The sequence below is a fragment of the Mus musculus genome, chromosome 9 (genome assembly GCF_000001635.26).
Source record: "Mus musculus strain C57BL/6J chromosome 9, GRCm38.p6 C57BL/6J".
Lineage (NCBI taxonomy): Eukaryota > Metazoa > Chordata > Mammalia > Rodentia > Muridae > Mus > Mus musculus.
The window spans coordinates 71,140,965-71,168,073 of NC_000075.6; the positions used below are offsets into that span (position 1 = coordinate 71,140,965).

The 27,109-nt window shown below is 45.0% G+C and overlaps 1 protein-coding gene and 1 long non-coding RNA gene across 11 annotated transcripts in view; one reads left to right on the forward strand and one right to left on the reverse strand.

Annotated features, from left to right (window-relative positions):
• Window positions 1-26,885, reverse strand: part of Aqp9 (aquaporin 9) — a 57,191-nt gene extending 30,306 nt beyond the window's left edge. For 2 of the 8 annotated variants that reach the window (NR_073483.1, NM_022026.3), the window contains exon 1: window positions 22,009-22,325. Coding sequence is in view for 7 of the 8 variants with exons in the window: in NM_022026.3 (NP_071309.1) it covers window positions 22,009-22,119 (111 nt within the window). In the remaining variant the exon portion in view is untranslated. Of the gene's footprint in view, window positions 1-21,352; window positions 21,670-22,008; window positions 22,326-23,576; window positions 23,690-23,999; window positions 24,758-26,519 lie in introns of those variants that run through there. The other 6 variants (XM_030244487.1, XM_006511331.3, XM_011242783.2 and 3 more) reach the window with 6 other exon arrangements.
• Gm32714 lies at window positions 9,787-18,680 on the forward strand. Of its 3 annotated transcripts, none has more exons than XR_870898.3 (3): window positions 9,787-10,183; window positions 17,131-17,282; window positions 18,538-18,680. It is a non-coding gene; the product is annotated as a predicted gene, 32714 (long non-coding RNA). The 3 variants fall into 3 exon arrangements; XR_379613.4 differs by lacking the exon at window positions 9,787-10,183 and adding an exon at window positions 16,336-16,510; XR_870897.2 differs by lacking the exon at window positions 9,787-10,183 and adding an exon at window positions 16,634-16,684.
• Window positions 26,886-27,109: the final 224 nt, after the last annotated feature.

The following is a 27,109-nucleotide window of genomic DNA, read 5'->3' on the forward strand; positions in this document are numbered from 1 at the left end:
GCCTGCTCACAGTATGCCTTTCTTCTCACTTGCTTCTCCAAAACCCATCTGTTCTCAATTGTGGGAAGCCACATATGCCGTTGCAGAGTGGCACTGACTACTGCTGGCCACCACGCATAAGTTTGGACAAACAACCAATGTGTACATATGCAGTAAAGTTTTTTGCAAAGACACTGCCTGGCCTGGGCATGAGGCTTTGAGAGTATAACCAATCAGATGTGAGACATGCAAATGAGGTATGATAATGAGGCTCTGTGAGGTACAGAGAGAGAGAGAGTAGCCAATCAAATGAGGAACATGCAAATGAGGCGTAGTGCATAACCAATCCGGGTGTGAGACACGCCTCTCCTAGGCCTATATAAGCAGCACCAGTTCTGGGCTCCAGGTCTCTTCGCCTCTGCAATCAAGCTCTCCCAATAAACGTGTGCAGAAGGATCCTGTTGCAGCGTTGTTACTGCTGGCCAGTCCGGCGCGCGCAAGACTCAACTACGAACTAAAACACTGCCAGGTTCGAGCACCCACTGCCCCTCACTGAGCTCCACTGCCCTTTTCAAATACTTCCAAATGCTGCAGTTCTGACACATCTCATTATGTTGAAATAGCCCATCAAGTCCAGTAGTTCTCCACGGACTAAGGCTGATCTTCAGTAACAACATAAATAATAGAAAGCCCACATACACATGAAAGCTGAACAACACTGTATTCAATGACAACTTGGTCAAGGAAGAAATAAAGAAAGAAATTAAGGACTTTTTAGAGTTTAATGAAAATCAAGCCACAACATACCCAAACTTATGGAACACAATGAAAGCAGTCCTAAGAGGAAAACTTATAGCTCTAAGTGCCTCCAAAAAGAAACTAGACAGAACATACACTAGCAGCCTGACAGCACACATAAAAGCTCTAGAACAAAGGAAGCAAATATGCCCAAGAGGAATAGACGGCAGGGAATAATCAAACTCAGGGCTGAAATAAACCAAGTGGAAACAAAAAGAACTATACAAATAATCAACCAAACCAGGAGCTGGGTCTTTGAGAAAATCAACAAGATAGATAAATCCTTAGCCAGACTCACTAGAGGGCACAGGGACAGTATCCTAATTAACAAAATCAGAAATGAAAAGGGAGACATAACAACAGAATCTGAGGAAATCCAAAAAACCATCAGATCCTACTACAAAAGCCTATACTCAACAAAACTGGAAATCATGGATGAAACGGACAATTTTCTAGACAGATACCAGGTACCAAAGTTAAATCAGGATCAGATTGACAATCTAAACAGTCCCATATCTCCTAAAGAAATAGAAACAGTCATTAGTAGTGTCCCAACCAAAAAATGCTCAGGAGCAAATGGGTTTAGTGCAGAGTTCTATCAGACCTTCAAAGAAGACCTAATTCCACTACTCCTCAAACTAGTCCACAAAATAGAAACAGACGGTACTCTACCCAATTCGCTCTATGAAGCCACAATTGCTCTGATACCTAAACCACACAAAGACCCAACAAAGAAAGAGAACTTCAGACCAATTTCCCTTATGAATGTGGATGCAAAAATACTCAATAAAATTCTTGTAAACCAAATCCAAGAACACATCAAAACAATCATCCGTCATGATCAGGTAGGCTTCATCCCAGGGATGCAGGGATAATTCAACATATGGAAATCCATCAATGTAATCCACTATAAAAACAAACTCAAACACAAAAAACACTTGATCATCTCATTAGATGATGAGAAAGCATTTGACAAAGTCTAACACCCCTTCATGATAAAAGTCTTGGAAAGATCAGGAATTCAAGGCCCATACCTAAACATAATAAAAGCAATAACAGAAAACCAGTAGCCAACATCAAACTAAATGAAGAGAAACTTGAAATAATCCCACTAAAATCAGGGACTAACCACTCCTGGGCATATACCCAGAAGATGCTCCAACTTGTAATAAGGACACATGCTCCACTATGTTCATAGCAGCCTTATTTATATTAGCCAGAAGCTGGAAAGAACCCAGATGTCCCTCAACAGAGGAATGGACACAGAAAATGTGGTACATTTACACAATGGAGTACTACTCAGCTATTGATGGATTTATGAAATTCTTAGACAAATTAATGGATCTAGAGGATATCATCCTGAGTGAGGTAACCCAATCACAAAAGAACACACATGATATGCACTCACTGATAAGTGGATATTAGCCCAAAAGCTCAGAATACCCAAGATACAATTTGCAAAACACACGAAACTCAAGAAGAAGGAAGATCAAAGTATGAATACTTCAGTCCTTCTTAGAAGGGGGAACAAAATACCCATGGAAGAAGTCACAGAGGCAAAGTTAGGAGCAGAGGCTGAAGGAAGGACCATCCAGAGACTGCCCCACCTGGGGATCTATCCCATAAACAACCACCAAACCCAGACCCTATTGCAGATGCCAGCAAGAGCTTGCTGACAGGAGCCTGATATAGATGTCTCCTGAGAGACTCTGCTAGTGCCTGACAAATACAGAAGTGAATGCTCACAGTCATCCACTGGACGAAGCACAGGGTCCCCCAATAAAGAAGCTAGAGAAAGTACCCAAGGAGCTGAAGGGGTTTACAGCCCCATAGAAGGAACAATATGAACTAACCAGTACCCCCCCAGAGCTCCCTGGGACTAAACCACCAATCAAAGAAAACACATTGTAGGACTCATGGCTCTAGCTGAATATGTAGCAGAGGATGGCCCAGTCGGTCATCAATGGGAAGAGAGGCCCTTGCTCTATGAGGGTTTTATGCTCCAGTATAGGGAAATGCCATGGCCAGGAAGCAGGAGTGGGTGGATTGGTGAGCAGGGGGAGTGGGAGGGGATAGGGGATTTTCAGAGGGGAACCTAGAAAAGGGGCTAACATTTGAAATGTAAATAAAGAAAATATCTAAAAGGAAAAAAAAAAAAAGACCAGTGGTTCTCAACCTGTGGGTCATGACCCTATGGGTTGGAAAGATCCTTTCCACAGGGGTTGCCTGCGACCATTGGAAAACAGAGATTTACATTATGATTCATAACCATAGCAAAATCACAGTTATAAATGGCAATGAATATAATTTTATGGTTGGGGGGGAGGGTTGGGTCACCACAACATGGGGATCTGTATTCAAGGGTTGTGGCATTGGGAAGGTTGAGAACTACCACTCAAGACTAGTGTCCCCTGGATATAGAGCCAAGTTCATAGAGTGATTACCTAATATACAGGAAGTCCTGGATTCAGTCTTCAGCACCTCACAAAGGCATGGCCTACCTGTAATCCCAGAATGTGGGTGCCACATGGACGTAGGAAGATCTACCACGTGGAGGTAGAAGTTTGAAGAGATTCTCATCTACCTATCTGGTCCTATGTGAGACAATGTCTCAACATACTCTCCAAAGGCCATAATGCAATTATGTCTGCCAGCAGTGCTTATTCTTCTAATACTCATGCTAAAATAATACTCGATGAAAAATAGTTAAGCACAAGCAAAACTTCTTTTCTTGCAATCATGATTGCAGAAATGGGGGGGGGAAAGTAAGCTTGGGCTAAGATGATTTAAAAAAATAAAAATCCAAAGAAGTGTGATTTCTAAGAAAGATTATTTGGAAGTCCCAAAAGTAACAGTTTGAGTCACAAGCTTGTGACAAACCACTTACTGGACACAACATGAAACTTCGCATGATGAAATACTGTTTATGAATTGCTGAGGGCAGTAAGAAGGAAGAGGGGAGACTGGGCCCTCGTGGTCTTGTTGTTGCTGTTGTTGCTGCTACTGCTGTCTGTGACCCTTCTTGAGGGTCTCATATATCTATCACTTCCTTTAAAGTGTCAAACAAGATGTCCCAGGGCTGGGGAGATGGCTCAGTGTTTAAAGCACTTGCTGCTCAAGGGAAAGGACCAGAATTCTGATCCCCAGAGTCCACAGAAAGCTGGGCTTGGTCCCACATACCTACATCCAGTCTCCTGTCTCCAGGTGGGAGGTAAAGACAGGAGGATCTTGAAACTTGATGCCTGATGATCAGCTGTAGCCTGGCATATACCAGAGAGAGTAACAAAGGGACCCTGCCTCAAGCAAAGCAGATGGTGAGGGCCTACACCTGAGGCTGTCCTCTGCTCTGCATTCTGGGGTGCTCCCCACACCGACACACCACAGAAACGGCTATGTCATAAGCTATGGCACTGGCCAGCATTTGGGGGAGCTACTTAGGATTAATATCTGTATTAAGTACTTTTCGCTGCTATAAGATACCATGACTGAAAGCAAGCTACAGAAGGTCACAGAAGGGGGCCCCACAGCAACGAGACATTTTGTGAGTTAAGTAGTTTCTGTAGATTAGCTCCTTGGTCCTCCCTGGAGCTGTGCATCGGATCACTTGTCATAATTTACAGATATGGCTTCTAGGCTAGGAGAGCTCCTCTGGTTCACACAAACAGGGAGTGACTGGACCAAGGTTTGACGTCTTACTTCTTTCACTATGGAATGAATGCACGGGGCACACTTTAGAACCCATGTGCTGTAGGCCAGACAAGGCCAGGTACTTGGCTTCCTCCCTATAATTAATTCTGGTTTAAGAAGCAAGTCTGTGGCTGGACAGATAGCTGAGCAGAACACATACTCTTCTTACAGAAGACCAGGGTTCAATTCCTAGCAACCAGGCTGGAGAGTTCACACTCACCCGTGACTCCTTCAGGAGATCTGGGGCCCTCTTCTGGCCTCCAAGGAGACCTGCACTAATGTACACATATTCACACATACACGCATGCATGCACACATAAAAAAAGTAAAAATTTTAAATAGATAACTGGAGTCTGAGTGTCTGAGCCAGAGCCAGGTCCTCTGGTCCCCCCGGGGTTCTTTCTGGGGTAGAACCACTGCTTCTCTGGGTTCTCTATGAGAACACTGTCCGTATTTACGCTCAGCTTTCTAGATAGTAAGTTTTTCAATTGCAAAAATAAAACTTCCACAGTTATAGCAAGAAATAAAAATAAAATAAAAGTCATAAAGAGCTAAAGCTTTCATCTGGGCATTCTGGTTAAAAAGGCATTTTTCTGGAGGCTCGTACGTTGAGAGAATGGGTCTTACTGAAAAGGCTCTACGTTAAGACGGGCTTGTCAAGAGAGAGGGACCTTCAACTTGGGAGCTGGTTAGAGAGCCAAATGGCCAAGCCCAGTGCCCTCGGAGGAGAAAAGATGCCCACCAACTAACTCAGGCCCCAGAAACGAAAGATGGTTGAACTCCTTTATCTCAATGGGGCTGAGAAGAAAAACGGGCTCCCATTCTGACTCGCAAAGGACACCCACAGCCCTCTATTCAACCCAGATGCTCTGCTTCATGAGAACTTGATCCTGATTCCAGAGGCCAGGGCAAGAAGCTAATCAGGCTCTGGCTTGGAAAGCACACGCCACGTTAGGATAAGCTTCGGTCCCTGGGCTGTGTAAGATAAGATGCCAGCTGCTGAGAATGGTTCTCCCTGCCTGCGCAGCACCTGGCAACGTCCACTGAAACCTCTGTCACTTTCACCCTGGAAGATCCCCCGGGGCGGAGGAGCCTAGGGATTGGTGTGTCTCCTAGGTTCATTCCAGGGTCTGCGATTCTGAGGACACTAGTCTCCACAAAGCACCAGACCCACTAGGTGCTCCTCAAACAAGGAAGAGTCGATGGTCCAGCTATCCTAAATATATTCTACTTCCCCCTTTATAGTGAGCCCGAAGGCTTCTGTCAATTCTGCTTGAGTTCGTGTAACCTCCAATCTCACAAGTGCATCTAGAAAGGCCAGCATGCTCCCTTCCACCCATGAATCATTGCTATTCACAGCACTTCACAAACAATGTTCTATAAGAGGGGGAAGAGACACATTTCACTGGGGCCAGCTTTTTCATGGGGGAGAAAAAATGGTAAAGAGAATGCGCAGGGGCATACAAAGAGTTTCAAAGTAGAAACATAAGAAATTTACCTCCTTTCTTCCCCACACTTCATATTTTATTCTCCATAGTAACTAATAATGTTATGTTTGGAGCCAGTGAGATAGCTTAGCAGGTAAAGGTGATGGATGCCAAACCTGACCATGACCAGAGTTCAGTCCCAGGGACCCACGATAGAAGTTGACGTAAGCTGGAGTTATCACAGAGAAAGGAGCCTCTCTTGAGAAATACTTCCATGAGATCCAGCTGTAAGGCATTTTCTGTTAGTGATCAAGTAGGGAGGGCTCAACCCATTTTGGGTGGTGCAATCCCTGGTGGGTTCTATAAGAAAGCAAGCTGAGCAAGTCAGTAAGCAGCACCCATCCATGGCCTCTGCATCAGCTCCTGCCTCCAGGTCCCTCCCCTGTGTGAGTTTCTGTCCTGACTTCCTTTGGTGATGAACAGCAGTGTGGAAGTGTAAGCTGAATAAACCCTTTCCTCCCCAACCTGCTTCTTGGTCATGGTGTTTGTGCAGAATATAAACCCTGGCTAAGACAGCAGGAGAGAACCAAGTTGTCCTCTCTTCCCCACGAGCTCGCTACACGTAGCATGCTTCCATGCTCACCAGAGCCTCTCACACATACCCTAAAACATAACTTAAAAAATAAAAATGTGTCTTTATACAAGCTGCATCTCCATCCCAATCTGTAGAGTATGGAGGAGCCAGGGTCTTGCTAGTCCCAGGTTTCTCCTTTCTTAGCAGGTAATGGGAACCCTGTCATCAAAGAAAAACCAGGTGAACCCACTTCTGGAAACAAGAAAGAGGAGGAGGAGGAGGAGGAGGAGAAAGAAGGAGAAAGAAGGAGAAAGAAGGAGAAAGAAGGAGAAAGAAGGAGAAAGAAGGAGAAAGAAGGAGAAAGAAGGAGAAAGAAGGAGAAAGAAGGAGAAAGAAGGAGAAGGAGAAGGAGGAGAAGGAGAAGGAGAAGGAGAAGGAGAAGGAGAAGGAGCAGCTCCCTTTTGAGAGTCGACAATAACAACAAAAATGTTTTCTGGGTCCAAATGAAAAGACAAGATTCACAAGCAGGGTCCTTTTGACTCCAGCAGTTCCGGAGGCTGCAGCTTCTAGATCTGTGCCCCATGCACCGCCACCCTCCCATCCTCCCATTCCCCTGCCCACCTGGCAGACCTTTTTTTTTTTTTTAAGATATTTTCTTTATTTACATTTCAAATGTTATCCCCTTTCCTAGTTCCCCCTCTGAAAATCCCCTATCTCCTCCCCCCTCCCACTTCTCCCCAACCCACCCACTCCCATTCCTGGTCCTGGCATTCCCCTCTACTGGGGCATAGAATCTTCACAGGACCAAGGGCCTCTCCTTCCATTGATGACCGACTAGGACATCCTCTGCTACTTATATAGCTAGAGCCACAAGTTCCACCATGTGTTTTCTCTGATTGGTGGTATAGTTCCAAGGAGCTCTGGGGGTACTGGTTAGTTCATATTGATGTTCCTCCTATGGGGCTTCAGTCCCCTTCAGCTCCCTGGGTATTTTTTTGGCTCCTTCATTGGGGACCTTGTGCTCTGTTCAATGGATGACTGTGAGCATCCACTTCTGTATTTGCCAGGCACTGGCAAAGCCTCGCAGGAGACATGATACATTTATACAGTGGAGTACTATTCAGCTATTAAAAACAATGAATTTACAAGATTCTTAGGCAAATGGATGGATCTGGAGGATATCATCCTGAATGAGGTAACCCAATCACAAAAGAACGCACATAATATGCACTCACTGATAAGTGGATATTAGCCCAGAAACTTAGAATACCCAAGATACAATTTGCAAAACACATGAAATTCAAGAAGAAGGAAGACCAAAGTGTGGATACTTTGTTCCTTCTTAGAATGGGGAACAAAATACCCATGGAAGGAGTTACAGAGACAAAGTTCAGAGCAGAGCCTGAAGGAAAGACCATCCAGAGACTGCCCCACCTGGGGATCCATCCCATATACAAACACCAAACCCAGACACTAGGCAGATGCCAACAAGAGCCTGCTGACAGGAGCCTGATATAGCTGTCTCCTGCCAGACCTTTCTTTTTAAGCTATTGGAAATGGAAACTTTCAAGGGAAGAAGTCTGTCCCTTCACAATAGTGGCTGACAAAGGAAAACAAAAAGAGCAGTTGCTGGCTTGAGGGCTGAGGAGTTGGACAGGACCAGCTTTGTGGAGAGGAAGCATGAGGTGGCTTCCTTTCTGTGGTCACCCATCTCATCCTGAGAGAGGAGAAACAAACACAGAGCTGTTCTTTAGAGGGCAGTGTTCTGCAGCAGGTTCCTTCTTCTGACCATCTGCTTTTATTTTTCTGCTTCACAATAATATGTATATACATACATATGCAGATATATATGTATATATAATTATAATTATTTTTGAGAGTCTAAGGTAGCTCAGGCTGTCCTTGAAGTCACTGGTAACCAAGGTTGACCTTGAACCACAGATCCTCCTGCTTCCACAGGCCTTAAATTATAGGTGTGGATCAAATCACTAGCACCATGCCCATATTATCATTATTATTATTATTATTGTTATTATTATTAGGAACACAATGGATTTGGGGATTCACGCCCAGTTTATGTGGTGTTAGGAATGCAATGGACTTCTGGATTCCTGTCTGCTAGACAAGCACTCTACTGACTGAGCCCTAGCCCTGGACCACGATAATCTCTTAGGAGCAAAAGAAAATCTGCTTCAGAGGAAGCAATGTGAGATGACCATATGAAATCCCACAAAGAAACAAAACCCCTATGGCATTTACAGTACACACTTATGATCGCTACTCCTCCATGAAGGAAGGCCAATAGATTAAGCAATCAGATGACTAGCTCCCAACATCTTGAGAAGATGGAAGAGACCTAAACTATTATGAGTGTTCTGGGCTTAAGGAGGACAAAGTTATAAAGCCAATAAGCATGGGGGACAAAAAAGGCAACTAAGGGAATGTTAAAGGAAAAGTTAAAGAAATAAAAATACAGTAACAAGGGGGCTGGGGAGATGGCTCCGCGGGTAAGAGCACTGACTGCTCTTCTGAAAGCCCTGAGTTCAAATCCCAGCAACCATTTGGTGGCTCACAACCACCCATAATGAGATCTGACACCCTCTTCTGGTGCGTCTGAAGTCGGCTACAGTGTACTTATGTATAATAATAAATCAATCTTTGGGCCAGAACGACCAGAGAGAGTGGGGCCAACCAGAGCGAGCAAAGTTGACCTGCGTGAGCAGAGGTCCTAAAAATTCAATTCCCAACAACCACATGAAGGCTCACAACCATCTGTGCTGCTACAGTGTACTCATACACATAAAATAAATAAATAAATCCTTAAAAAATTACAGTAATAAAACTCAAGTTTCTGTGTCTAGTATTACCCGGATTAGATACAGTGGAATGGGGAGTTAGTGAGCCTCAGGCCAAAGTAAGATAACCACGGGAGGCTCAGCATGAAGGGAGTGGCCATGAGAAATACAAACTCATACCAGCACTTGGGAGCAAAGGCAGGTCTCTGTGAGTTCGATGCCAACACCTGGTCTAGAGAAACCCGTCCTAACAAAACAAACAAATACAAAGATGGAGAAAGTCACACAGTCAATTTCTAAAAACAGACTACAAGAAAGACAGGTAACAAAGTTAATAGTTCTCCACAACTGGCAAAAATGGCAAGTCTTTACAATGAAGATGAAGAATGAATAGATATTCAGTCTTGTAATAGAAAATCTTAGAATTCATTTTTTTTTTAGTTCTAGTATTATCTACCGAAGAAATACAGATTTTAAAGGACCTAAAGGCTGATAATATATCTGAAACAGAAACAAGAGAAACTTGGAAGATGCCTGCCTATTATAAATTCACTAGTTGATCACTTAGCAAGGAGCATGTTCACAGAGGTGGAAGGCACGTTTCTCCCACGTGCCTTTTTGGCAGGAGCAAGGACCAAAGATTTCGCTTTTGTGGAGGTTTCTTATAGCAGCGAAAACTGTAGCTGAAAGTGGCGCTTTGAGATGCTCACTCAAGATAATCCTGAAGTTTGGGACGCTCTGGCCACTACACTCAACAAATCCCAAAATGATCACTCAAGTTAGCCGATCCTGAGAAATGACATCTGATAAACAAACTGTATGCGGAGAGCAGAAAGAGCTTAGCAAAAGGAAAAGACTCGGTGACCTAAGGCCTCGGGAACACTGTCGAGCTGTAGATCGTTGAACAGCGGCACACAGGACAGGTTGGTAGCGAGAACTTAATCCTAACTAATATTGTAATAAAAGGGAAGCTTGTAACAACTAATTTTTTAATTATAAAATGAGTCAGCAGTTGAGAGTAAATGTAGGTAAGTCTGCACTGATAATAGTATCAACAAAATAAAAGGAGAGAGGGCTTGATGGGAGGTGTCTGTGGGAGGAGGTGGGAAACTGGAATGCGTGGGATCGGTTCCGTGTACGGAATCATCAAAGGAGAAGTAGAAGTTCTATCTTTTTAAATTCACTAAAAAATGACAGTGATGGGGAATTGAGATATGAAAGGAGATTAATGGAAGGGAACAGATGGCCAGAGTTAGGACTGTAAGGAGCTTCTTCAAACACAAGGCAAAGTACCCACAGCACACAAAGGGCCCACGGAGTGGGGCAGATGTGGGGCGAGGAAAGCTGTGGAGGCAGCCAGAAGACAGAATGATCAGAGCAGACACTGCTGGAGTGGAAAACAAAGAAGCCTTTGTTTGTAAAAGTTGTAGAGGAGGCACGCTAGGCTACGACACAAGGTTCAGTAGAGATCTCAAGAGCCAGAGAAAGCTATGTAGATTCTTGTCAACATTGTTGCTTTTAAAACCGTTAGTTTTCAAAGTATTAGCAACTTTGAAACGTATGTGTGAAACAGCAAATGAGACACAATGTCTTTATCTTTTTCCTTTCTCTTCTAATTTATAGGGGCTGTTTGTTTCTTTCTTTGTTGAGAAGGGTCTCCTGTAGCCCATGTGGGCTTCAAGCTAAGCCTGGTGCTCAGGATGACCTTGAATCCTGACCCTCCTTGCCTGCCCCCCCCCCTGCCCCACCAAGAACTAGAAGCGCAGGTGTCCATTAATGACCTTTAAAGAAGTCTTCCCCCTCTCTCCTTCCTCTAGTTTATATATACATTGAACAATCTTTAAGGACTGGATAACTCCCACCATATAGAAAGTATTCTTGGGCCTATGAGATGATGACTCCCAAGGTGAAGGTGATTGCTGCCACGTCTGACAACCTGAGTTCAGCTCCCAGGACCCCCATGGTGGACGGCAAGAACTGGCAAAATATACTCTGATCTCCCCATGCACACATAACCACACATATACAAGATAAAGAAATACAAATTTTTTTTTTAAAAATTGCCGGGCGTGGTGGCGCACGCCTTTAATCCCAGCACTTGGGAGGCAGAGGTAGGTGGATTTCTGAGTTCGAGGCCAGCCTGGTCTACAGAGTGAGTTCCAGGACAGCCAGGGCTACATGGAGAAACCCTGTCTCGAAAAACCAAAACAAAACAAAAAAAAAATTAAGCATTTTATAAAATAGGTAGGAGAGAAATAATCCCAACCCATTTCAGGGGCCCACTGCAAACTTAGCAATAAAACTAGACAATAAAACAAGGACAATATATAGAAAATACGATATTGGGAATAGTGAGATACTCTGGTTAGGAGCACTGGCTACTCTTCCAGGGGATCCAGGTTTGGTTCCCAGCAACCACATGGCAGCTCACAACCATCTGCAACTCCGGTTCCAGGGAATTCAATGCCCTCTTCTGGTTCCTGGAGACACCATGCATGCACATGGTACACTCACACATATATGCAGGCAAAACATTTATATAGATAGATAGATAGATAGATAGATAGATCTTTCCGAATTATGATCTAAATCTTTAATAAAACATTTCACATTAGGTGTAGGATGATTAATTAGGGATTAGTATGAAGAATATAGGGCTTAGTCAGTGCTAAAATTATCAATAGAATTGACTGTATGAGCGGATAAAGCAGGCTGACATGTTTATTTCAAAGACTTACATAAATCTACATGTAATAACTGCAGAAATTGTACTCTAAAATTTTTTTAATCAGCCCTAAATAAGAATTCTTTAAAAAAAAAAAAATAAAATAAAATAAAATAAAATAAAAGAATTCTTTTGAAGTTATAGTGTCTCTAGCATCCTCCAGGAATTATTATTTTTAATAACAAAAGATCACGATGTTGACAATAAAATGATAACATTATTAAGGCTTTCTACTGACAGCACACAAGAGGTTGAAACTGCAAAAATGTGACAGCAGAAGAAATCAAGTGTTTAAGAAACAGAAAGTAGCAAAGTCTTCCTTAGCCTCAGAAAGAGAAATCCTTGACAATAGCAAAACAAAAACAAAACAAAGGAAACCCTATTTAGAATGTATACGACTGATACAAAGTATAAATTCTAGTAAAAAGCCAACTAATGATAGATCTACTTTCATGTTCAAGGATTCAACATTCTGAACGTTATCAGTTGTATCTAGAATGATGTATAACTTTAACTCATATTTTCTCTTAAGGAACTTGGTAAGTTGAATCTGCAATTCATATAGTGAAATAAAAAGCTGACAATAGCTGGGCTTGGTGGCGCACGCCTTTAATCCCAGCACTCAGGAGGCAGAGGCAGGCGGATTTCTGAGTTCGAGGCCAGCCTGGTCTACAAAGTGAGTTCCAGGACAGCCAGGGCTACACAGAGAAACCCTGTCTCAAAAAACCAAAAAAAAAAAAAAAAAAAAAAAAAAAACCCAAAAAAAACCCTGACAATATTGACAAAGTGACAATTTTTTAAAATTGTCAAAAATATGTAATTTGTAACAAAAATATGTGGCATTAGTACAAGTCTGATCATTAGTCATATTGCTCAATCTGATTGGTCTAGACACAGAAATGAACTACACACATATGTAACCTGGGATATGGCAAAGATGTCATCTGGATCCACGAAGAATGGGAATTGTGCTCAGAGTGGGGCTGGGCCAACTGGCTGTCTTTCCAGACAGGGATGACAGCCACCTATTCTACAATACACATCAAAGTAAAGTCTACTGCCTCAGGGCTCCAAATATGAATAATAAGAAAAAAAAGCAGTTGGCCTTGATAAACCACAGGATAGCTTTAATGTCTGGTTCTAAAATACCCATATCCTATAACTGTGAAGAACATGTTTGAAATCCCAAAGAGGACTGGTCAGAAGATGAGAGCAGGGAGCACACATTGTCCTGAAATACACATGTCTTCCTTCACAAGGAGAGAAAAACCTGATGGCTCAGAGAAGTGTGTGCAAAAATGATCATCACAGCAGGCTAGAGGGAAATTACTACTGAAATTCTCTGTCCTATCTTTCAAGAGAGTGAGGGGGGGAAAAATAGGGGAACAGGGCATTAACGCCCATACTTGAATATAAGGAAAGTTGAAAAGGGTCATAGGTTACAACTGGAAGCACAAAGATTTCACTTTGAAGAGAAATCTTAAAAACACACATCAAGCTGAAGCTTGCAAGCAGGTACAGGAGACCTGTACAAAGACGCCCACTACAGGACTGTGGCCTAGAGAGAGCAGCGGTTGATGAGGTCTTGACACACCCTTAAATTCCACTACATACGTCCAAGAAGGGAGAAAGACTAGAAAGCCACGTACAAAGCTGCCAACGCAGTAACATACAGCTGCACGAAGAAACGGCAGCCTGAATTCAAAAGCATCTCCAGGAATGCTCGCTTCAGCAGAGTGGAGGGAAAGCAGAGATTCTATTCCCGGCTCTGCAGTTCACCTGCTTGGGCATGCCACGTAAGCCCTAACTTTTTAGTGTGTCTGATTGTAAAAATTATGTTTAATAAGCGATGACCCATTCACTTCACACTTTCCTGCCTTAATCCTACTTGGTGGAGGGAGGCCTGCTATCTTTTGCACCCAGAGCCCCTGTGAAACACCCAGGACTAGGGTAGGGGAGAGTTAGCTCTTCTACAGGATTGGAGTTTTCAAGCCTTAGGCTTTCTTAAAGATAGAGAACACCCAGGTACAGAAACGCAAAGGACTACACATACCACACACAAATCACAAATAAATAATAAAAATGATGAGAGGTTTGGTGGAATTGACTTCGAGAGTTCCGATGCCCTGCTGTGTGGGGATGAAAACAGAGCAGAGTTCTCTAAGGTTGTGAGTCTCTGGTCCTTCATCTGAAAGACGGTGGCATCAGACCCCACATCAGACTGAAGCCCCCATGTGGAAGCCTGAGGACAGAAGATCCTGACAGCTCAGACAAACAAACCCTCCATGTGGCTTAGCTTCCTGTGGATCTAACAAAACAAGAAACAACATGCAAGAATGCATGATTTGCCAGGCATGGTGACACACGCCTATAACCAACCCCAATGGCGAAAGCTGGAAAGCAGAAAGATCAGCTCAGGGCCAACTCACCTACACAGCAAGATTGAGGCCATCTTGGCCTACCTGAATGAAACCTCATCTCAAAGACAAAACAAGAAAGGGAGCAGAGGAAGAGGAAGAGAGGTTTGTTCTGTTGGTGCATAGCTTGAGGAGTTTAAGTTGAGGGTCTGGCTCCCTTGTCTTCAGGCTTTTGGGGAAGTGCATGGGGAGGAACATGGTGACAAGCAAAAGGAGAAAGGAAGGGACCAGAGTCCGCAGTGACCTAACTTCCTCCATGGGACCTTTGCCTCTCCGCAGCACCACAGGTTATGGACCAAAGATTTAACACATAGACTCTGGGCAGATTTAACAAGCTGCAGCAACTCTCTTTGGCTTGAGTGAGCCAGGGCGCTGCTGAATGCAGACACTTCTGAGTCACTGCCCCACAGGCCTATTGGAAGCTCTAGTTTCCTGTAACCCTCAGTCTTCACCATTCAAGTGGGAGGTGGTTTTGCAAAACAATGAACTAGAAGAGTATTTGGAGAGGAAACAGAAAGGCCCTGAGGAGCCGGGCCCGTGGTGGGTGGTGGTGCACGCCTTTAATCCCAGCACTTGGGAGGCAGAGGCAGGCGAATTTCTGAGTTCAAGGCCAGCCTGGTCTACAGAGTGGGTTCCAGGACAGCCAGGGCTACACAGAGAAACCCTGTCTCGAAAAACAAAACAAAACAACGGAAAAAAAAAAAAGGCTCTGACTGAGCCAGAAAGAGCGAAGAGTCCAATCTTTTGAGATCCAGTTCTCAGTAGGTCCTTTGTCTCGAGAAAAAAATCGAAGTCTCATACTGAGAGTTGTGACCCACACTTTTAATCTCAACTCTCAGGGGGCAAGGCAGGCAGAGCTCTGTTAATTCTAGTCCAGTCTGGTCTGCATAGCAAGTTCCAGGCCAGCTAAAACTACAAAGTGAGGCCCTGCCCTTAGTGTTGGGAGTAGAGGTCTCCAAGAGAATCCAGAAAACAGAAAAGCTAAAAGAAAGCTGTGAACTACACGGTCAGTGGGGCTTAAGAGTCATGATTGGATGGGCAGGTGGCAGAGCCACCTCAGGACCCAAGTGTTGCAAGAGCTTTCGAGTATGTTTGTAGGAAACAAAGACGTCCCCATACTGCTAGTAGGGCCTTCTAGCAAATGCCACAGCCACAATCATATCTGCTCTGAGTAGTGATCATGTGACATCTCTGGTGTCTAATAATGGTGGCAGCAGTCAGCGTATCAAGGCCAGCACAAGGGCTGGGGGATCCTGAATGAGAAAGTTAAGGGCGTTATTCCTGTTTCTTTATCTGGACAAACTGATCTGGTCAGTTTCCTTTCTCTGTCTTCCAGAAAAAGGTAGAAACAAGGCAGAGTCCAGATGAGAACGCTCTGTGCTCACAGGAGGAAAAAGGACAGAGGAAGCCCAGGGGCCTAAGGCTGCTGGCTCTAGGCGGCCAGAACCCAGAATTGCATCAGCTGGGCCTCAGCTCCCCTTTCAACAGAAAGGAATCAATCGACCCGTGCCTATTCACCCTTAGCTTAGTACCCAGTGTTTCTGAGTCACCTAGTAGACCAGAATTACATTGGATTATGCCCTACGAAGTGGATATCTCCTTTAATCAGGAGGCTGAATTAAAAATTTGATGAATTCATTTGAAACACTGACCACATATTCTTTGAAAACTCTCCTGAGTAGGAAGTGCACTTGCTGTCTGGAACACATGCATTTTATGGCAACAATTATTTCTCTGACTATGTCTGACCAAGAACCTGCCCAGAATGGAACTTGAAACCTGCAAATGCTCCCAGAGAGGGGCCCAGTCATGGAAGAGAGCAACAAGGACCCCTGTACTCTGTGGGGTCTGTGATGTCCGCAGTCCATGCTGCCCACGCCCCTACCCCTCTGTGTTCTGTGTTCCAGGACAATTGCTTTTCATTTCCCTCCAGGGCACAGATCAAGGGATTGTGTTTATTTAAAGCAGTTATGTTTTCTTTTCACTCTTGAGATGCCAAAAGATAGGTCTCCAATGGGAGAAACTTTGGTGGTTAGGAACGAATTACCAGTCTCCCCCACTGACCATAGCGTCCACTTCAGAAAAATGCCCTTCCCTCATCATCAAAGGTAAGAGGCGTTAGCATCCTAAAATCCACAAGAGGAGCTTTGCATTGAAGAATCCAAGAATGGAAAGAGAGGTGAAAGAAGAGCACAAGGCAGCCATAGCCTCTAGGAAAAAGAGTGCAAAATAGCTACAGGTCCTGGGAAGTTCAGTGGAAGAAGAGACTTTCATTTTTTCATGTAGGTCCCATCTGCATTTGTTCAGAGCTCTGTGGAAGATGCAGAGGAAAGCCACTGGCAGATGCCCAGGAGGATGGGAGGTGGGGGATGGGGTGGGGTGGGGTAGGGGAGCCCCAGGCAAGAAAGACCATTTCTGGCTCCAGGGAGGGACTTTATGTGTCCCCAGCATTCAGTTCTCACCTGTGTTAGCTGCGTTTGAGACTTGGGGGGGGGGGGGGGGCGCTAATTGTTTGAAACCAAAACACCCCCTGAGAAGTACAGCAGTACAGGCAGTGGGACATTGCTAGCTCCCCCAGGGAACCTTAGGGCTAATGCAACTTCTGCAGTTTGCTGGTCCCGCGCTGCAAACCCAGGCAAGCAGTCCCTGCCTTTGGCTCCTTCCTACCTGCCTTTCATTTGTGTCCGCTCACAGAAACAGTCTTTTTGTTTGTTTGTTTTTTACACAGGAGAGGTGAAGACACTGGGTGACCCAGGTGCCATGCCTGGTGTCATCAGCCTGGCCAGCCATTTACCAATCAATTCTTATGGCCATGAGCGCATGACAGCTGAAGGCTTCTATCTATGGAAATGCTGAAGAAAGTGGGGGGCCGGCGGCGAGGTGAGAGCCGGGGTAGGGGTGTCTAATCTACCGTACAGTTGTCCCGGCCTTGGTTAAAACTTGAAATGGTAACTTCCTCAATTGGAAAGAAATAAGTTTTAATGCCTTTCAGGTGTGGGCATTTCTCTCTTCGAGGCCTCACCCTTCCCTTTCCTCAACAGTTTATGGAAGATAAAAAAAGAAACTGTTAGCTGCCACTTGTTATTACTGATAAAACTATGAACTCACGGCAACAGCGACTATGGCCACCTTGGTAATTAGCTACCTCAGCAGCCTGATACACATTGGGAACTTGCCCCATGCTCCCTTTTCTTCAGCTCAGAATGCTTGAACCTCCCCTCCCCAAAAGCGCAGGCGCATTGGCAGCCTTTCCCTAACATCACTAAAGATGAAAGGCTCATATCTAAAAGGTCCCAATGTCTAACTGGCCAGATTCCTGCTCATTCCTTGGCTTATGACTTGCTTGGTATTGTTTTGAGCCACCATTGACAAGGACTGTTTCCCTGAGCCTTTTCTTTCCTGAGGGCTACCACCGGGCCTCCTTGGCCATTTCAAATCATGGGGTGAATGGGTATGAGGGGGACCCTCCAAAAGCAGATTCTGAGATGGCTTTAGACTCCTGAGATCAGGCAAGGCGGGAGCGATGTGTCTAACCTCTGCCATCTTTCCAGTGTTCTCCTCCCAGGCCATGTAAGTGGGCAAATCTTTACTAGAAAAAGCCAGGCAAGATTTGCATTTGCCGATAGATCTAAAATAATGTATTGGGGTGTCCTTACACAGAAGTATGTGGTTCCAACAGCAAGGACTCTCTCTGTCTGGGTTTGATGGAGAAATGAGCTGAGATGGATTTCAGTAAAATATCTCCTGATAAAACTGGCCACTGAGTGGGGGGGAAGCTGAGACTGGAGATCCAGTAACAACCCTCAGAACTGCCTTACATGTACAGACTTTAGAGGGAGGGGTGCCTGAGCTGATGGGGGGAGGGGTGCCTGAGCTGAGGGGGAGGGGTGCCTGACTTTAGCAAATCAATGAATGTAATAGACAGTATGTGAGCGTGTACTTTAGAAGGCTAAACCACTGCACCATTCTACCACGGGGCTGCTACATGCTAGGAGCTTAGCAACTTGGGAAGAGTACTAGACAGACTGGACTCTGCACGAGGCTGACCCTCCTCTCCAGGGCGGCACCTGTCATCCAACTGTCAGGGGATTTGTCGTTTAAAAACTTACACTTCTTATCTGCACTTCTCTTTCAGGCTTACACAAAACAGAACTCGACAACTAAAGTTCTATATTATACCAAGCTTTACTTTAGCAAATAACTATACGATGTAAATTGGAATTCATCATTCATGACAGAATTGCCTTTGGCCAGAATAAAGTTCATTTTTCTACCATGCGGCGTTTAGCTGTTCCGTGTCTAGCTTCTGCCCGAATTGTTGGTCTGTGTGGGTGAAACTCTTCTCATTCCATGGAAGTCAACACAGAACATGGTGACCACAAATCCATGGAGTTAACTCCCCATCAGTAATCAGACAGTCTAGTTTGCAGTTGACATCAATGATACTCAACAATGGCACAGTGTGAGTGGAGACAGCATCGGGATCTACTGGGTGAGCACTGAGGCCTCAGAGTGACCTTCCCCCACTGCAGATACCTTCTGTAAACTCCAGGTTGTTTGAACTGTACTCCTGACTGATCGATTCTGACTTGAAATTCCTACAACTCTCTCCTTGGGTTTCCATTGGTCAACTTGTGCATTTCACAGAACTCGAGGGAGCCCTGAGTTCACAGGTTTATTCTAAAGGATTCCGTGAGGCGTACAAAGGAAGAGAAGATTGAGGAATAAGAGGAGACATGCAGGGTCTACATCCACCCTCTAGGACCCTCTGCCTGTTTGGCTGTCTTTTCAACTTTATATGGAGACTTTTTACTACAAAGACAAGGCTGAAGCATGAAGGTCAGGTGAAGGTCAGAACATTGTTCAAGGCCATATAACTAGGTTAGGGCTAGAGGGCATAGCTCAGAGGGAAAGTGTCTAAATACCATGTACACAAAACAAGTTAATAAAACTCACTGAGTGGGAAGTCAGCAAGCTTGTCTTTCGAGATTCTTCTCTGTCCCTCTTGGCAATGACATTCCTTCTTCCAGGCCATGAGGATGGGCCTTTCTGAAATGAGGGTCTTATGACCTATTATCGAGGGTCTTATGACCTATTATCACACGGGCTGGTTCCAGGAAATTGTTTTACAGCAAGCTTGAAAGGGGCAGGGGAGGGTGGAGATTGAGAATTTCTAGCCTTGGAAAAGGCGACCTCAAGTCTCTGGAGCCAGCCTTAGGGAAGGAAGCAGAATGATAGGAGCAAGAGGGAGATGGCTCAGGACTTCATGATCTCAAGGGTGAATGGCTAGAAGCAGTTTTCATCGTCTTAATGTGCAATGGGATTATGAAACTGATTCTTGAGTCTTTTTTTTTTTTTTTTTTTTTTTTGGTTTTTCTGAGACAGGGTTTCTCTGTACAGCCCTGGCTGTCCTGGAACTCACTTTGTAGACCAGGCTGGCCTTGAACTCAGAAATCTGCCTGCCTCTGCCTCCCAAGCGCTAGGATTAAAGGCGTGCGCCACTACGCCCGGCATGAAACTGATTAAGAAAGAGGGAAGGGCTTTAAAACTTTTTCGGTTGTAGAAAAGGAAGTTGAGCAGCCCTCCCCTTTGTTTTCTGCACTGAGAGGTGATTCAGGCTCTGCTTCAATTCTCTGCTTAAGTCATTTCAGGCTCAAATCAGACTGTGCTGGCAACTCCTTCTGAAGGTCAGATTTTCAAACATCAACAGTGAGCCAGGCTGGGTGTGGAGATGCACGCTTTTAATCCTAGCATCCTGGAAGCGGAAGCATGTGGATCTCTTTGAGTTTGAAGCCAGCCTGGTCTGTAAAGTGAATTCTAGGCCAACGGGAGCTAAGTAATGAGACCCTAATTTAACAACGAGAACACTCCCAAGCATCTCCACATCTGGCTGGGGCAATCTTCCAGGAAGCTCTCACTGGAAAGATAACTTGGGGGCTTCCCCCTCCCTTTTCTTCTAACCACCCAGACCTAAGTCCTGACCCTGACCATGGTGAGAAAAATAAGGAGCTTCCGGACAGCGAAAAGAAAGAAGGAAAAGAACCCTCCAGTCCTGACTCAGCCTACACATCCTGCCCCTTTCCTTCTCAATGATCCAAAGCCAAGGATAACATGCACACTTAAAGACAGTCCTCTAGAATCTTGAGAAGCTGGGCTGGAGAGATGGCTCAGCGGTTAAGAACACTGACTGCTCTGCTAGAGGTCCTGAGTTCAATTCCCAGTTACTACATGGTAGCTCACAACCATCTGTAATGGGATCAAGGCATTCTTCTGGTGTGTCTGAAGACAGCAGCAGTGTACTCATATAAATAAAAGAGAGAAATATTTGAGAACGAGAAGCTGAAATTATACCTGAAGTAAGAGTCTCCCTGTCTCTCTGTCTCTCTCTCTGGCAGGTGTGTTTTCTAAAAAATTAAATAAGCCGGGTGTGGTGGCACACACCTTTAATCCCAGCACTCGGGAGGCAGAGGCAGGCGGATTTCTGAGTTCCAGGCCAGCCTGGTCTACAAAGTGAGTTCCAGGACAGCCAGGGCTATAAAGAGAAACCCTGTCTCGAAAAACCAAAATAAATAAATAAATAAATAAATAAATAAATAAATAAATAAATAGATAAATAGAAATAAATAGCTGTCCCATTTTAAAAAAAGCCTGAGGCCAGGGCTCACACCAGTTCAGAAAGTAGCAATAGTTTCTGGTCTCTGTTTTATTCTTTGTTTTGTTTGTTTTCATAGCTGAGCCAATCTCTTTTTGAGATTCTTAGGCCTGTCCATGTTTAACTCTATGAAGTTCAATTTAAAGACCTTGAGAGATTTGCTCAAGTCAAGTTCAATCAAAAGGGAGAAATTATATGAAACCAACACAAGGCTACACACACACACACACACACACACACACACACCATACTAACCCCAAGTTCTGATTTACTAAGTAGGTCCGGTGAGATGACTCACGAGATAAAAGTCCCTGTTGCCGGGCCTGATGACCTGAGCTCCATCCCTAGAGTCCACATGGTGGAAGGATGGTGGAAGGAGAGCTGACTCCAGCAGGCCATTTTCAGATGCACTTGTGTGCATTGGTGCACACACATAAATAAATAAATAAACAAACAAACAAACAAATAAATAAAACTGCCAGGCCATTTTCAGATGCACTTGTGTGCATTCGTGCACACACACAAATAAATAAATAAATAAATAAACAAACAAACAAACAAACAAAACTGCCAGGCACCTCTCTTGGCAGCCTGTTCCACGCTATCTATTGACCATTAATGTTTGTTTCAGATGACTCAGTCACCAAATGGGAAGCAATGTCTAGCAACTCTTTCATCATAAAAGCCACTTTGAGACATTTTAAAATGAAGAAGTACTCCCCTTCCCCCTTCTCCACTCCTATCAACTGTCTTGGCTACACGTTAAGAGCGAACGAAGCTCTTAATGGTCACCAAATAGTCAAGTAACCTAGAAAGTGACTTGCTGCCTCCTAGAAGGGACTGGAACTGATAATCAGGGAAAACAAAAAAACAAACGCCCTGCTCCAGACGCCTGGCAGCCAGGAAGGCGGGGTTAGGTCTGAACTGGGAAAATGGAAATCGAGCAATACTCACAATCATTATAAAGGTGCCCAGGAACTCAGAGAGTGTCTCCTTAGCCAGACAGCTCTTCAGGGCCAGCCTCTGCACGAGGTTCTTCTTGGCTCGGTCCTTCTCAGAAGGCATCTTGGGGTTTCTGCCAGAGGTAAGCTTTCCACCAAGGTCTGCTCGCTCAGTTTCCTGCCTTCACTACCACATGAAAACCAAACCAAACAAAAAAGAATTTTAAAAAAACCAAGCTCACTTAGCTCTGCACGGATCTCTGGAGGCGACTAAAGAGATACCTGACTGTGTCAGAGAGCCTGTCCTAATTAGGAACTGTGACTTAATCCTTGTCTGCCTCTGCTGTCAGCCCCTCCCTCCCTCCCAGCTCATTGCTATTTGTTTGCATTAATGAGTTATAATTCCAAATCCTCAAAATGACTCTTTTTGTACTTGACAGATTAATCATTACCTTTATTCTCTGTTCTCTGGCTACTTTTTCTCTGTTGGCTTTCTTTCTTTTTTTTTTTTTTTTCCAGGAGATGAGAAAAGAGATGCTACGTTGGTTGGGTTGCCAAACCAGAGATGGGCCTTGGTCCAGAAGAGATTTACCTGTTACACAACTTCAGCCTTCTGATGATTTGTTTTCTCCTATTCGGAAGTGGGCAGTTTGGGTGTAATTTAGAATAGTTCAATCAGGTATAGACACCTTCACTGTGAACATTCTCTCCTGAAGGTTTTCTTCCAAACTGGAGAGTGTAAGGGAAAGAGACTAGGCTGGCTCTAGTAGTGCCTCGGGGAGTTCATGGGACTGCTGGAGTCTTTCTGAAGGGCTCCAGAAATAACTAAATTAACTTATGGAAGGGCAGTTTAAAGGCTCCGAAATGTAAGTTTATGGGGCATTGGGTTAGTGCTGCCTTTAATCCCAGCGCTGGGGGTAGGGTGGGGGGTGAGGTGTGTGTGTGTGTGTGTGTGTGTGTGTGTGTGTGCAGAGACAGGTTGATCTCTGTGAGTTCAAGGGCCCAGCCTGGTCTACATGAGTTCCAGGACAGTTGGGGCTATATAGAGAAACCCTGTCTTGAGAGGAAAAAAGGGGGGGGAGGAGGGAGGGAGGGAAAGAGGGGGGAGGGGAGGGGAGGGTGTTAAGGTGTTTATGGGACAAGATGGGAACTCCCTCTTGTTCACTGAAGTGGTCTCCCTATCTGGTAAACAGAGTTTAGGATTCAAGAATCAGAAAGATAGAGAAAGCAGAGGACTGGAATTCTAGCCCTCTGACCAGTCAATCCCATCCCAGTTAAAGAAGAGAGGAGTAACTATGCCCCACTAAGGTATCTAGTTTAAATCTGATGAATTAACATCCTCACAGGCAACAGACTACATCTTATAATAGCTTCTTGACCTGATCAATAAGCAAGCCCTGATTTCCAAAGCTGGTTTGTCTGAAAAGACGGAATTGGAGGCAGTAGTCTCTAAACACCCCCAGGCAGTCCACTGACTTGAACCCATGCTATGCTCCCTCCCTCCCTCCCTCCCTCCCACCCTCCTTCCCTCCCTCAGAGCAGCCTGCCCAGTTCCCAGTCTTCTTTGGGGCCCTCCTCTACCTTTGCAGGAGGCCCTCAATCATTTCCAGCTGAGGAGGCAGGCTGGAAGGGGTGAGGGGAGGCTGTGAGCAGAGCAGCTGGGAAGAGCCCAGAGGCAGGATCAAACACCTAAGCTGCAGGTAAAGTTTACAGTTCAGACCGAAGAGGTCAATACTATAAATTTAAAAAATAAATAAATAAAAAACAATCTAGCATTTCGACTTTAATTCCTGATTAAATGGTCATGATGAGGATGTAGCTGAAACACCCAGAAGTTTGCTTTAACTCCTGGTTAGGTGATCATGGATAGCTTTGTCTTGGAGAGTTTCCTATGACCACATTATGCCCAAGTCCTGGTGGCTCGACCAGAGGAACAGGACTTTATTGCTCTGACTTCAGCTAATAAGACACAAAGCGTGTTCTTCAGAGTCCACGCTCACTCACCTGACAAATATTTATGGCATACTTGCTGTGTGCCAAGCACTGCCTGTAGCAAAAGCACGGGGCAGTCTTGCTTGTCACAGGGCTGGCTATGACGGAGACCAACATTAGACACAATCACACAGGGACACGAACAGACAACTCCAGCCGAGGACACATGCTCTGCCGGCGGGGGCTGTATTTCCATGTGCAAATACGGCAAGCGGAGTCCACCTTGTTGGAGAGATCTCTGCAGTGTCTTCTGGGAAGTTATGTCTAAGCTGAGATCAGGAGGCACAGGGCCTATTCACATGAAATGGGGAAGGAAGTGGGTGTGAAAGACTTTGAGGGATGGGGGGGCAAAATGACACCTATAAAAGAACCAGAGAAACACCCACTGTGGTTAGCCTCCAGGGTGAAGGAAGGAACAGTGTGAAGAATGAGCTGGGGTGGGAGAAACAAGACTATACTGAGCCTTGTAAATTGTGTATCAGGTTAAAAGTGTCATAAATCATTGGAGTAGATTAGACAGGTCGATGAGGTCGTCAGATCTTTGGGTTTTTAAAAAGATCATCCTCTCCTAGCTGTCCCTGACAACTTAGCTACAGATGGATTCAGTTGTGCAACAAATGGTTGCCCACCAGGCTCTAAGGCACAGCTCTAAACTCATTGCCACACAGACAGTCCTGGTTAAAATCAATGGGTCACAAGCCAAGTTGGGCTGGCTCATACCTTTGATCCCATCACTCAGGAGGCAGAGGCAGGCAGATCTATGAATTCAAGGCCAGCCCTAGCTACAAGAGCAAGTTCCAGGACAATCAGGGCACAGAGGAAACCCTGTCCTGAAACAAAACAACAACAGATAACAGATCACAAACAAGACAAAGACGGGGTGCTATGGGGAAGACAAGGTGCTATGGGGAGGCAGAAGAATGACAGGGACGGAGTGACAGTAAGGAGAGTGCCCTAAGTACTTACATTAAACTACCAATGAGCAAGTTTAATCAGTTAAGGAAGGTAATCCAAGCTGTGAGCTGGAGAGGGGATTAAATAGCCACATATAGATTCATGTAGAGGTGTTACATGACTCTAAAACTGAGTGGCAGTTTTCATAGTGGAAGAAGTGGAAGCTGTTTAAATGTCCTGAAACGGAAAGGGCTGGTAGGTTAGACACAGAAAAGGAAAGAAACCGTCAAAGTGCTGTGCTGGGTCTTTAGCTGGCTGGGGCAGGTGGCACAAAGCGATAGGAGAGGAGCCCTGGAGAAGCCCAGGACTGCAGTGGAGATTATGAATTCCACTTGTGTGATGTGAAACCACACATGCATGGGAGAGATATGAAGCAGGAAGCAGTATGGGCCCACATGCAAAGGGTGCCTGTGTTCAGAGAGATGACCAATGGAGCCATTAGGACTGACCGGGAGAGAGAGTGAAGAGCCTAGAAATAGAGATTTCATGCTTAGGTGAAGGAGGTTAGCATCTATTATTCACTATCACCATAGCTCATCGTCAATCATTAACTCCTCACAGCCACCAAGCAAAACCTCCCAAGTACTCTAAGAGGGGTAAGTAGTGTACATCTGTCTCTCTGCCCTTCCTCCATCTTTATGGAAACACTCTCCCCTTTAATGTTCTAAATGGATGCATGGGGCTACTGGTAATTTCCATCCATGCAGCCATTAGTCAATCCATTGCATCCCAGCTGTCTGTCAATCCATCTGTCCATCTGTCCATCCATCCATGACATCTATCCACCAGCCAATCTATACCATCCCAGCCATCCTTTTACATCATGCCCCATCCATCCATTTTCCACCCTCTTCATCCCTCTCTCCATCCTTTCATGCTTCCGTCTATCTATCCAACCCTCTCAGCCATCCAGGAAAACATTTCACTAACTACTGGCCAAGCATCAGACACAGCATTAGGCACTGGGGATTCAAGAAAACAGATCTCTTTTGCTCAGGAATAATAGTCTATGTGAAAAGCTTCTGCAAAGGACTGCCCCACCCAATAAAATGGAGGTACACTGAGTCAAAACCCCACAGACAGACACCTGGAAGGCTGTTCCACACTTGTCAACAGCTTGACCCATTCTGCTGTAGACAGTCCTAACTCAGTGCCATATGAAATGCCCAGGCCTCGCATCTGAATGTGACCCTCCCTGGCTCCAGCATTCTCTTCTGCATGCCTAATTTTGCCCACTCATGAGATCGCCAGTTGTCCACAAATCAGACCCCACCCCCCATACCCTGACGTCACTTTTTTTTTTTTTTTTTTTTTACTTCCCCTACATTGTTCAGCTTTAGCTCTACTCTAGCTCTGCCAATTCACTCTTGGAAATGATGTCACATGCCAGGACGGTTCCTCTTGCACAATCTTTTAACACTGCAATTCATCTCACTGATTGAAAGGGCCATTCCTCTTTTTTTTTTTTTTTAAACCATACTCTTTCTGAAATCTGCCTAGCCATTCTTGCAAAGCCAGCCTCCCTCCCCACCTACTTTTTCGTGAGTGAGCCTGGCTCCATGACACAGGTGCACTTACCTGCATCTTGAGTTCCACTGACCTGCTGGCTCTTGACTACCCCTCAAGCCCAACTCTGGGTATGCTTGGCCATGGGTTTTTCTCAAGTCTTCTCTCCTCGGGCAGCTGGATGATACTAGGAAAGCTCATATAATAGTATTGATTTTTCCCTGTGGTGGGTAATTATGATACACTGTTAGTACTGCTGCTGTGTCTCCAGTTAACCTTTGATGTTGGTGACTCCAGACTTTTACCAGGAGTTATAATCAACTGTCCCTGTGGGGCTGGACCCCAGGGGAGCCCTGAGTACACTTGACTATCCAGACCCCACCCTGCTTCCTTCTCCACAGCAGGCAGTGCCTCCCCAAGGCCCCTTCAGTTCCCACTACTCTCTCTCCCAGCACGGCTGATCTTTGTCCCTGGGATCCCACAGAAAAAGAAGTAGGGTTCATTGGCTATAATTCTTTTCATGTTCCTCCTCAAAAATGTGCCCCAGTTTTGTTTCTGTCTTCTTTGTCTTCTCCTTGCAGTGAGCCCTCATTCTGGCACACTAATCCTGGCTCTGTGGGACTCCAGCCAGTTAACATTCCCCTGGCCCCCTTTCTTTCTTA